Genomic DNA, 11745 nt, shown 5'->3' with positions numbered 1-11745 from the left:
GCCGCCGCGCCCCTCCTCGCCCGCCCCCGGCTCGGTTCGGCCCGCTCCGGGAGCCGCGTCTCCGTCTGTTCTTCCTCCTCCTCTTCCTCGGGCCGCCGCCGCCGCCGCCGCCGCCCTCTCCGCGCCTCCTCAGCCTCCCTTCTCGCTCTCCAGCTCTCGCTGTCTCTCCCTCACCCTGTCTCTCTCTGTCTCCTTCCCTCTCTCCCTCCCCTCCCTCCGGGAGCCGGCGGAGAAGACATCGCCCCTCCCCGCGCCCCCAAACCTCGCCCATCCCCCTTACCGCTGGCTCCGCCCCCTCTCCTTACCCTCCCCCTCCTAGTCCTCTCAGAAGCCTGGTCCCCAAACCCTGACTCCACCCCCACTGGCCCCGAGCTCGCGTTGACGGGCCCCGCCCCCCTGGGATACCCCACATCCCCCACCAGGGTCGCCCCCTCCCAAAGCGGTCCCCATCCCCCTCTATACACAGTGTTGTTGTTGTTAAGTGCCATGGAGTCAGTTCCCACCCATAGTAGGGCGCAATGAATATTTGTTGTGGGGCTCTATACCCCACATTGGATTGTGAGAGTTATTGATTCCCTCCCTCCTGAGCACAGGACTACCGGTGGATACACCTGGCTCCACCACTACAAGGGGCAGGTGCACATGTGGGGAAGGGGGGGACAGGAAGACATCCCGGCTGAGATGAGCATGCACGCCTACACACAACACACCTGGGTGTCCTTACCAAACCCACAGTGTTCCAAGTGGGCATATCAATCCCTGTAGACATGTTAAGGAGGCCCCCCAGGGGGTGCCCTAGTATAAGCACTGGACCTCAAGTTCAGTAGTTCAAACTCACCAGCCGCTCCTTGAAAACCCTATATAGGGTCACTAAGAGTCAGAAAAGACTCAATGACAAGTAACAAAACAAAAAAGACATGTAACCCCCCCCCCCACACACAACTGATGGGTACACATCTCCATGTGCATGTTCAGATCTCCTGTGGGACACAGGAGGCACCCAGTGGTAGGGGATGGGTGCATGCTACTCCCCACCCAGCACCCAGGTACTTACAGATACACATCCATTAGGTGCCCCCCCTGCCAGCACGGCCTAGCTTCCCTTCAGAACAATTTCCGCTTCCTGTGTGCTGGGTTCTGTGTTGGCTTATCCACTCCTTACACCAACACTATGGACCAGGGACTTGGATCATCCCCATTTTGTTGTTATTGTTCTTAAATGCTGTCCAGTCGGTTCTGACCCACAGCAACCCAGTAGAGGATTTCTGAGCTGGTGAGCTTGAACCACCGACCTTGTGGTTCAAACTGACTTTGCAGTCTAGCGTGTTAACCCACAGCACCATACCATTTTACAGAGGGGGAATGTGAGGCCCAGAGAGGCCAAGTCACTTGGTCAAGGTCACACAGCTAGGAAGAGACTGTGCTAAGCAGGTTGGCTCAGAAGTCGCTATTGGATAGCTCCTGTGTCCTGCCTGGAACTTACGTCGTCGCAGTATGCACGTACATATCCCTTACACATACGGACACACCCAGCTCCCAGGTACACATTGCAGATATAAGACAGATTCCAGAGGGCAGTGACTGTGTGTCCTAGAGGTCCAGGCAGGACCTTCAAGTCCACCAGCTTGAGCATAGGCACCTCTGGGTGCACCTCTAGCTGTGAGCTGTCCGGCTCCTGTGCCTCATGAGCTAGAGCAGGTGCCATCCTGCTCCATGGGACCCAGTCCTGGAAAGACCCGCTTTTGATGCACGCTGAGCCCAGGTGGTAAGCAGCTGGGCCCAGAGACAGAACAGCAGTTGGGGCCAGCATCCAGAGGCTGCACAACTTTCTATGGTTTATAAGGCCTTTTCAGGCCTGTATGTGGTCTGTCCAGTGAGGGCTCTCCAGGACCCCCCACTGGACCCCTGAGAGTACAGGTCAAGCCGCCCTTTGTTGTACATTGCGTTTCTTCTCTTTCTTTGAATTCTGAAGGTTGGAAGCGATCCTTGACAAGGCCCCTCCGTGCCCTGAACCTGCTCAAAGCCAGAAGGCTTGGCCAACTGCCTCCATGCCAGTGACCTCCCCTCCCTGAGCCTCGGTTTCCTTCTTTGACAAGTGGACCATGTGGTAGTTGGCTAGGGCACCCCGTGCTTGTTGGCAAAATCAGCTCAGTTGGTTGCTGGGGATGCCCTGGGTGATTCACTGGGCCAGCCTGCCCTCCTGGCTGGAGCAGACCTGGCCTCTCCACCTCCACCCCTGCAGCCACCACCACCTACAACAGGGGTCTTGGAGTGCCACTGAGATGCAGAGTTGTAGCTTTGGATGTCACTAGTGCAGTCTAATGTGGGCAGCCTGGCTCCTCCTCCGGGCCCTGACAACGCCTTGGCTTCAGCCATGGGGCTTGGAGAGTTGAGAAGGAGTGGGAGGGAAAAGGAACTTTAGCCAAGCTATTGCTTGAGGAAAGGCAGCCTCAAGATGTTTCCCTAGTCCCCTCCAATTCCAACTGGCTTATACAGCTCCTGTGCAATTCTGGAACAGTTAAACCAGTTACTGGAGAACTAGTTGGAGTTCTAACCTCACTTATGGAGGTCCCATGTGTATCAGAGTAAAACTTGGCTCCATGGAGTGTTCAATGATTCTGGCTTTTTGGAAATAGATGACCAAGTCTTACTTCCAAGGTGTCTCTGGGTGAATTTGAGCCTCTAACCTTTTGGTGAGCAGCTGAGCGCACCACCCAGGAACTCCTCAAAACACAAAATAATAAAACCTTGATGTCCTTGAGTAGAATCTGATTGATGGTGACCCCATGCTTCTCCAGACATGATAGAGTTCAAATACCAGACTAAATACAAAAGTGATATCATGGCAGGTGGGGGGCGGGGTTAATTAGGGAACTTGCAGATGTCTTTAGATTAGGAAAAAACCCCAAAACTCAAACCAGACCCATTCTTGTTGAGTCCGCTCTGATTCATGGTGACCCATTGTGTTGCAGAGTAGGCCTGAGCTCCATAGTGTTTCTTAGCTTTATGCTTTATGAAAGCAAGTCACCAGGCCTTTCTTCAAATACTCCTCTGGATGTATTTGAACTGCCATTTTTGGATTAATATTGCTGTTGTTGGGTGCCTTGGAGTTGATTCTGACTCATATTATCACCCCCATGTGAAGGAGAGTAGAACTGCCCATAGGATTTCCTGTTGTTAAGTCGGTTCCCACTCATAGCAACCCTGTATAGGGTTTCTGAGGAGTGGCTGGTGGGTTCAAACCACAGATCTTTGGGTTAGCAATCCAGTGCTTATCCTACAGCACCACACTGGGACTCCTAGGGTTTCCTGGTGGTGGTGATTATGTGCTGTGGAGGCTGTTCTGACTCATAGCGACCCTATACAGGGTTTCTGAGGCTATAAATCTTTACGGGAGCAGAAAGCCTCATCTTTCCCCATTGGAACAGCTGGTAGTTTCGAACTGCTGACCTTGAGGTTAGTAGCCCGACTTGTAGGCTGTTGTTTTTATGGAAGTCAATTGCCAAGTCTTTTTCTTTCAAGGACTGGCTGGTGGGTTTGAACTGCTACCCTTTCAGTTTGCAGCCAAGTGCTTGTTTAACCCTTACACCACCAGGATAGTAGCAAACCAGAAAGACCAACCCACTGACATTGAGTTAATTCCAACTCACAGTGAACCTATAGGATGGAATTGAACTGACCCATGCAGGGTTTGCGAGGCTGTAAATCTTTGCAGAAGCAGACTAGCTACCTCAGAGTGGCTGCAGTCCAAACAGTCCAACGGTTAACCCAGGGAACAGGGAACGAACCGCCAGGGTTCCCAGAGTGTAAACTTTGCACCACCCTCAATAATGAGAGTCCTCAATAATGAGAAGGAACTAGGGACTCACATTTAGGAGACTGGGGCAAAGGCTCTGAGGAGTGGAGATGAACTTGGCATTCTGGGACCAGCAAAGAGACCAGTGTGGCAGTAGCCTGGGGTGGAGGGCAGAGGAGAGGAGGAAAAAGGGAAGGCTGGGTTGGTAAGATGGCTGAGGTGCAAGAGTGTATCCTTCTTAGTCCAGCCAGGCTGGGTTTGGCTTCACTCCTGCATCTGATGGGAAGCTAAGGGGGAGGCCTGGGGGTGGGGGCAGGCCTGGGAGTGGGGAGCAACGTGATCTGACTTATGGTTTGGAAGGATTGCTCTGGCTGCGGCAGGCAGCGGGGATTGGAGGGGCTCCGGAGGAAGGAGGGGGAGAGTGAGCAGGGAGGAGGCTACTGCAGTGGTCCAGGCGGGAGACAGGCACCTAGCCAAATGCTGTGAGCTCTCTCTGTACCCGCCCACCGTCCACTCCACCTTCTAGATAAAGCTATCCTGACCCTACCTCTCCTCGCCTGCTGCCTGGGAACCCCCACTCAACCCCACTGAGTAGGACTGTCTGTCCAAGTCTGTTTGTCTGTGAGCAGCTGAAATCCCTAACACTATCCAGGACTGGGATCTGACCTGCAGAAAGGAACCAGTAAAGTGTAGTAAATGAATGATGGAGCCCACGTGTGTTCCCCAGGCGTGTGCACAAGCGTGCACATGCACACACACACTCACAGACTCATATCCTGTGATGAAGATTTGGAGGGCAGGGATGGGGGACTTTGGAGTAGGCATGACCCTGGAGTCTGAGAACTGTACAAGCCTCCTCTTTCCCGGGTGTGTTGGTGATGGTAGCTAAAGTTCCATTCCTTAGGAATGACCAAAGGGGAGGGGAGGGTGACAGGGCTAAACCACTCACTGACTGTTCTGAGGGGCTCTGGGGCTGGAAGGAGTGAGGCTGCCACCTTCATCACCCCCTTCCCAGGAAGAGGCAGCCCCAACCTCTTCCTGGCGTCCTGAGCTTTGGGCCAGGGTGGGCAGGAAGAGAGAGCCAGGAGGACGAGAGCTCTGGAAAGCAAAAAGAGGGTGGTTTGTGGGGAGATCCAAGGCAGGCGGGATCCAGGCTTTGGAACGTTGGAGGTTTCCGGCCACAGAGGCAGGCCTCTGGGGAGCCAAGAGGGGCGGGGAGAGGCACACAGTGACCAACGGACAGAGGACAGAGACGAGAGGCGGGGACCAGGGGGCTACTGACCTGTAGACTGGGCAGGGCACACCCTAATCTCTGGAGACCCCAGAGACAGACAGACAGACAGACGCACGTCTGTGGTTTCAGGTGCCACAAGCCCAGCCCGATGCAGGCAGCCTGGCTCCTCGGGGCCCTGGTGGTCCCCCAGCTCCTTGGCTATGGCCAGGAGGCTGGGGGAACGCAGAGGGAGTGGGAGGGAGGTTGGGGAGATGCCCAGGAGGAGGAGCTGGAGAGGGAGGCTTTGATGCTGAAGGTGAGTTGGGGTGTGTGGGGTCTTCACGGGGGAGTCCTAGGCTGGAAAGAGGGGAATTCCAGGGTTAGGTAATGGGTTCGGAGCATGAGAGTTACGGGTTGAGAGGGAGGACTTCAGCTCCAAAAGCAAGTTCAAGTTCAGGGCTGGAGAGGGGTGGATGGAGAGTGTGGCCTAGTGACCCTGATCTCCTTTCCGTCCCCAGCATTTACAGGAGGCCCTGGGACTTTCCGCTGAGAGGGGAGACGAAAGTCTTGCCGGGACCTCAGAGGACAAAGAGGTCTGGGGGGCAGAGGAGGAGGGGCAGGGAGAGGAAGGAGGAGAAATCACACCAACCCCCTCCTCCAGTCCCAGCCCTTCTCCCACCCCTTCTCCCACCCCCGAGGATAACTTGTCTTACATCCGTAAGTACCCAGAAGTCCCGCCCTGTCCCCAGGCCTCCGAGGGCCCATCTCCTAGCCCGCAGCCTTCTCAACCTTCCCAGGTACTCACTCGGGTCCCCGTTCCCTAAGCCTCCCCTCGCCCCCAACCCACCCCCAATCAGCGCACGCCCTATCGCTCCGCAGTGGGCCGCCTGGCTGGCCTGGATGCCGGCCTGCACCAATTGCACGTCCGTCTGCACACGTTGGACACCCGGGTGGTCGAGCTGACCCGGGGGCTGCGTCAGTTGCGGGAGGCGACAGGCGACACCCGCGACGCCGTGCAAACCCTGCAGGAGGCGCAGAGCCGCTCTGAGCGCCTGTACGGCCGCTTAGAGGGTGAGTCCGCGTAGCGCCACGCCGCACCGCACCAGGCGGGGACAATGGAACGACCCGGGCCAGATACGGGGCTGCTCGGAGGGTAGGGCTGAGGCTAGGGAAAAACCCTGAATGTCAGGGACAAGGGGCCCTCTGGAGATTTGGGGTGTGTTGGCAGATCGGGTGAAGTTGGAGCAACCAGGAGGGTGACTGCGGAGAGTGGGAGGGGCATTGGAGGAGGAACTCTCCTCTTTCAGAGGCGCGAACTCTACTCCGCCCGCGACACGCCTCCTTCAGTCCAGCCCCCGACGGTCTGGCCACGCCCCCGGAGGCCGCAAGGTTCAGACTCCGCCTCCTCCCCGCCCCCAGAGGCCCTGACCCCGCCTTACTCCTCCCCCGAATACTCTGACCCCGCCCCTTCGGTTCCGCCCCGTCCACAGGCTGCCTGAAGGGTCTGCGACTGGGCCACAAGTGCTTCTTGCTCTCGCGGGACTTCGAGGCTCAGGCGGCTGCGCAGGCGCGTTGCGTGGCGCGGGGCGGGAGCTTAGCCCAGCCTGCCGATCGGCAGCAGATGGAGGCGTTGAGCCGGTATTTGCGCTCGGCGCTCGCTCCGTACAACTGGCCCGTGTGGCTGGGCGTGCATGACCGGCGCGCCGAGGGCCTCTACCTCTTCGAGAATGGCCAACGCGTGTCCTTTTTCGCCTGGCACCGCGCGGTCCGGCCTGAATCCAGCGCCACGCCGCACCCTCTCAGCCCGAACCAGCCCAACGGCGGCACCCTGGAGAACTGCGTGGCGCAGGCCTCGGACGACGGCTCGTGGTGGGACCACGACTGCGATCGGCGCCTCTACTACGTCTGCGAGTTCCCCTTTTAGAGGGCCGGCCGGGGCCTTGCGCCCTCCCTGCTCTGGCTGGGTCTCCCGCAGGCCGGGATCCCTTCCTTGCCCTTGTCTGTCCTTGGAGCATGGGCACCAGGCAAGGTCTGGCGCCAATAAAGTCTTGTGGAATTCTACTTGAGCAACCTGGGGAGAGGCCAGGAAGGGCAAGACTAGCCTTTTGGGGCCCTTCCCTAGCGTGTCTTTACAAGTAGTAGATGAAAACACTCTGTTCAGTGGTTGAAATCCATCCAGTGGCGAAGAAAGACTTCCGATCTGCTCCCATTAAAGATGACAGCCTAGGAAACCCTATGGGGCAGTCCTCCTCCGCCTTACAGTGTCGCTGTGAATGGCATTGACTCCGTAACACACAATTATAATGACATCAGTGATGGAGAATATATATGCCAATGTACACATGATGATTTGCACTGATACCCAGAGTAATGAGTACCCACTGTTAGCAGACACCTCTATCCCCCAAGAATCCCCACTGGTGGGGGTCTTTGGTGCCCAAAGCCTGTGGATCATATCTCTGTCCTTTGTTCTGGTCCTGGTCAGAAAGGTCGGAAACAGGAGCCAATGGTTCTGACAAGTCCTGTAGCAAAGTTTGGTTCATTTTGCTTAACCAGCGTGTGAACAGAGCCCTGGTGACGTAGGATAAGCACTAGCCTGCTAGTAGCCACAAAGTTGGCAGTTTAAAACCCACCAGCTACTCCACAGGAAAAAGATGAGGCTTTCTACTACTGTAAAGATTTAGTCTTGGAAACCCTTTATAGGGTCACTAGGAGTGTAGCGGTTACAAATCGGGCTGTTAACCTCAAGGTCTGTAGTTTGAAACTACCAGCTGTTATGCAGGAGAAAAATGAAGCTTTCTGCTCCGGTAAAGATTTATAGCCTTGGAAACCCTGTACAGGGTTGCTAAGAGTCAGAACCAACTCCACAGCACATAATCAACTAACCATGAGTTAGAATCAGTTTGATGGCAGTAGGGTTTTAGTGTGTACAAGTGGTATGGCATAGCATCAAACAAACCTTTGACACCAGCTGTCCCTCCATGGTACTCTGCTTCTCTGCTGGGTTTGATAATTAGATGCAATGGCCACACAATTCACACACCATACATCATGGATATGGGGTCATTAGGGAAGTGCCAGGTTACAGGAAGGAGTCCTGGTGTGGTGCTGTAAGGTAAATACTGGATCGCTAACTGCGAGGTTGGTGGTTCAAGCCCACCAGCTGCTCCTCAGAAACCCTCTCCTTCCTGTCTGTGAGAAAAGAAGTCAAACCCCTCCCCTCTGAGCCTCAGTTTCCTCATTTGACTCCTAGACAAAGCCACCCAAACCTTGTATGGCTGATGCTCAAGTAAAGACAAGGAAGTGAGCGTTGGGGAAATGGTTGACCACAAGGCCAACACTACCTTCCTCTCCCAACATCTGTCATATCTTCCTTCCCTGGGGTCAGGGAGGACGTCCAGTTCCCCAAACTGGGCCTCAGCATTACAGCTCTCCTTAGGAAAGGGGCACTTGCTTTGGAATCGCCCCTACTGTCTCTCCTAATACAGCATCATGAACCTGGCCCTGACCCTGCGGTGGTCATGGGACCCAGGGGGCCCGTGTGTGCCCCTTCCCCTCCCTCAGCCCCAGCATCACTGGACCCACCAGTGAGGAGAATAGCCACTTCTTGTCATCTTCAGAAGGGATGAGTTCTCCCTCCTGAAATGTCCCTTTTAGGAGTCACTTCCTAGCCACAAAGCGCCAGACCAATTGTCAAGTTGACTGAGTCACGACGACCCTTAAAAATTTCAATGTCTGAGTTTCTGGAAGTAGACGGCCTTTTTAAAAAAATCCCTGAGGTGCCTACGGGTGGGCTCAAGCTGCCAACCTTCTGTTAGGCAGCTGTGTTAACCGTATGCATCACCAGGGGCCTCCCAAAGTCCCATAAAAAAATGGTTGCTCTTGCTGTCCTGTGAATTCTGACTCAAGGCGGCCCCATGTGGCAGAGAACTAGTCCCTCTGGTTTTTAAGGTGGTCATTTTTACAGGAGTAGATGGCCACATCTTTTTGCCACAAAGTGGCTGGTGAATTGAATCGCTGACCTTTTGATCTTGCTTTAAATGCTGCGCCACCAGGGCTCCTTCCAAGGCTCCATGTTGTTGAGTGGCATGGAGTCAGTTCTGACTCATAGCAACCCTGTATTAAGGTTGCCAAGGAGCAGCTGGTGGGTTTGAACTGTTGAGTTCAAGATTTGCAGTCCAGTGCTTATCCTACAGCACCAGGGGTCTGGAATCTTTTATCTGCAAGGGCCCGTTGCATATTTATAACATAGCAATATAAATTTATATTGCTATGAAAAACATTAGATTTATGGAATTTAGAGTCCCATCTCCTCCGGTTGCCTGGGCAGGGTCAGACCAAATGATTTTGTGGCTTCGACGTTGCCCCCATGGGCCGGACGTTCTCCACTGCCGCTGTATAGGGTTTCTGAGCCACAGCTCCATAGGATGTACAGAAAAGAGGGTGCGTGGCTTCAACTCAAGGAGGTCTCAGTGGGGGGACTGAACACCTGAACTAAAAAGTCTCCCCACTCTGAGCTTCCATTTCCTGGGACGGGGCCGGCACATCACGGCATCTTAATAGTGCCAAGAAGGCCATTCAGGTAGATGCTAACTAAGCACCTATCGTTGCTCAGAGGTTCTGGAAAGTACAAGGGCAAGTCAAAACGTAGTGCCATAAATAGAAACCTTTATTAAACAAAAACCTCAGAATGGGAAGCTTTTGTTTCTCGACATATCCTCCATTTTAGGTTTATACACTGCCTAGACTGCAAATCGATTTGAAACACAAGGTTGGCGGTTCAATATCACCACTCGCTCCTAGAAAACTATACTGGGTCGGTATGGGTCAGAACCGACTCTACGGCACTTAACAACAACAACAATATTTCCCCAGGAGTCCTGGTGTGGCACTGTAGGTTGAACACCAGACTGCTAACTGCAAGGTCAGCAGTTCAAACTCATCAGCCACACCTTGGAACTCTACACAGGGTTGTAATGAGTTGGAACTGACTGGATGACACTTAGCAACAACAAACTCTTCCCTGAGGAGTCCTGGTGTCGCGCTGCAGGATAAGCATTGGACAGTTAACGGAAAGCTAACTACAAGACTGTAGGTTCAAACCCACCAGCTGCTTCTTGGAAACCTTATAGTGAGTTGGAATGGACTTCACAGCGCATACCAATACCCTACTGTCACGTTTTCCCCTGGTCCCTCTCACTAAAGAATTAGTCCCACAGACTTGCTGCTTCTCAGTCCCACACAAACAATAAACATTCACTTAGATGCTATTTATTGCAAAGTGAAAGTACACTTCAGAGAGCCAAGTGGCTCTGTCTCTGCAAGTAGAAACCACCTGGTAAAACTGGGGAGCATAGATTAAGTGAAAGTGAAAACACACTTCAGAGAGAGAAGCCGGTCTGTCTCTGTGAGTGGAGAAGACCCTTTGGGGTTGGGGTGCACTGGGCTTATAGAGTGGGCTACTACATATTGATTAGGAGGAGTGGTATATTGACTAGTTGTCGTTTTTCAGTAAAGGGGCGCAGGTATTTTGGAAATGGAGTGCCTTCTGCAGTTGTCAGCTCTAGGTACTATCTTCATGGGGTGTCTGCCTGTGACCAGCTGCTTCTATTAGGGTTTCAGGTCCTCAGATCCTTATCTCTGTCCCCAGGCTATTCATCTCAATGTTACTATTCTTGTTGGACTAGAGATGTCCTCCCCCTTTATTGATTCCTTTCTAGGAGGCGAGGACTCTGAGCAAAAGGGTGAATATGAAGCCAGAGTAAGAGAGGTCCAGGGCCCAGGGGTCCTAACTTGTCCCTGACAGTGGGATGCTTGATTTTCCATCTAGGGATGCCCAGGGTGGGCCAGGAACCTCCTCTGGACGTTCACCTGGCTTCCCCTATTACAACCCCCATCACTCTAGAAACTACTGTATGGTCTATGTCAGTCCTAGGGTGGTGGTGATTGTCACATCTCCTCAGTGCCAATGAGGTCCAAAGTGGGGAGTGGAGGGCGTTTGCAAGGACTGTTTATGCAACTACGCCAGTGCGCAGTATTCGAGGCTGAGTCGTGACTCAGGCGCAGAGTTTGAAGCTGCTTCGTGACTCAGGCCTGTGTGTGGGAGGCCTGCCCACTCCTCCAGGAAGTCCTCTGGGGCCTGAGCAGGCCAGAGTTTGCCAACGTCTCCTTGGCACTCTGCAGGACACCTGCGGTTTGAGAGACCAGAGTGAGTACCTAGAAAGGCCTGGCCAGATGATTGGAATCGATGTGCTCTGGGATCCCACGAAAGTGAAGGGAGTAAAGGATGCTAAACCCAAGGTTACCCAGCGGAAGGAGGAAGACCCAGGGACCGCAGCCAGACTACAAACCCCAGGAGGCCTAGCGGAAAGCCCTTTACAACCTTCACAGAACCACGTTTCCCAGCAGCCATCGGGGACACGCCCAGGCCACGTCTCAAGCACAGTCCCCTCCTATGCGGTTGTTGCCTACATTTCCCAGCAAGCGTGGTATCACGCCCTCAGAAGGAGGTCAGAGATCGCCACTCTCCAATCAGAGCTTAGACTTCTGCTCCCCACCCAAAAGACTTCGTCCCGAAACCCTTTGGGAAATGTAGTCCGGTATGAGAAAAACCTATTGTTAAGTAGCGTGGAGTCGGTTCCGACTCATAGCGACCCTGCACAGGGTTTCCGAGGCTGTAAAGCTTTACGGGAGCAGAAAGCCTCATCTTTCTCCCCGCGGAACGGCTGGTAGTTTC

At 54.1% G+C, this 11745-nt stretch overlaps 1 protein-coding gene across 1 annotated transcript; it reads left to right on the top strand.

Moving 5' to 3' along the window:
* Positions 1-5178: 5178 nt before the first annotated feature.
* On the top strand, positions 5179-6933 carry CLEC11A (C-type lectin domain family 11, member A). The gene is made up of 4 exons (XM_006868139.1): positions 5179-5325; positions 5528-5726; positions 5889-6080; positions 6500-6933. The coding sequence occupies exons 1-4, from the start codon at positions 5179-5181 to the stop codon at positions 6931-6933; spliced, it is 972 nt and encodes a 323-aa protein (XP_006868201.1).
* The last annotated feature ends 4812 nt before the right edge of the window (positions 6934-11745 follow it).

Source organism: Chrysochloris asiatica, unplaced genomic scaffold (assembly GCF_000296735.1).
Source record: "Chrysochloris asiatica unplaced genomic scaffold, ChrAsi1.0 scaffold00116, whole genome shotgun sequence".
NCBI lineage: Eukaryota > Metazoa > Chordata > Mammalia > Afrosoricida > Chrysochloridae > Chrysochloris > Chrysochloris asiatica.
Note: the sequence above shows the minus strand (reverse complement) of the source record. Positions and strands in the feature narration are given on the sequence as shown.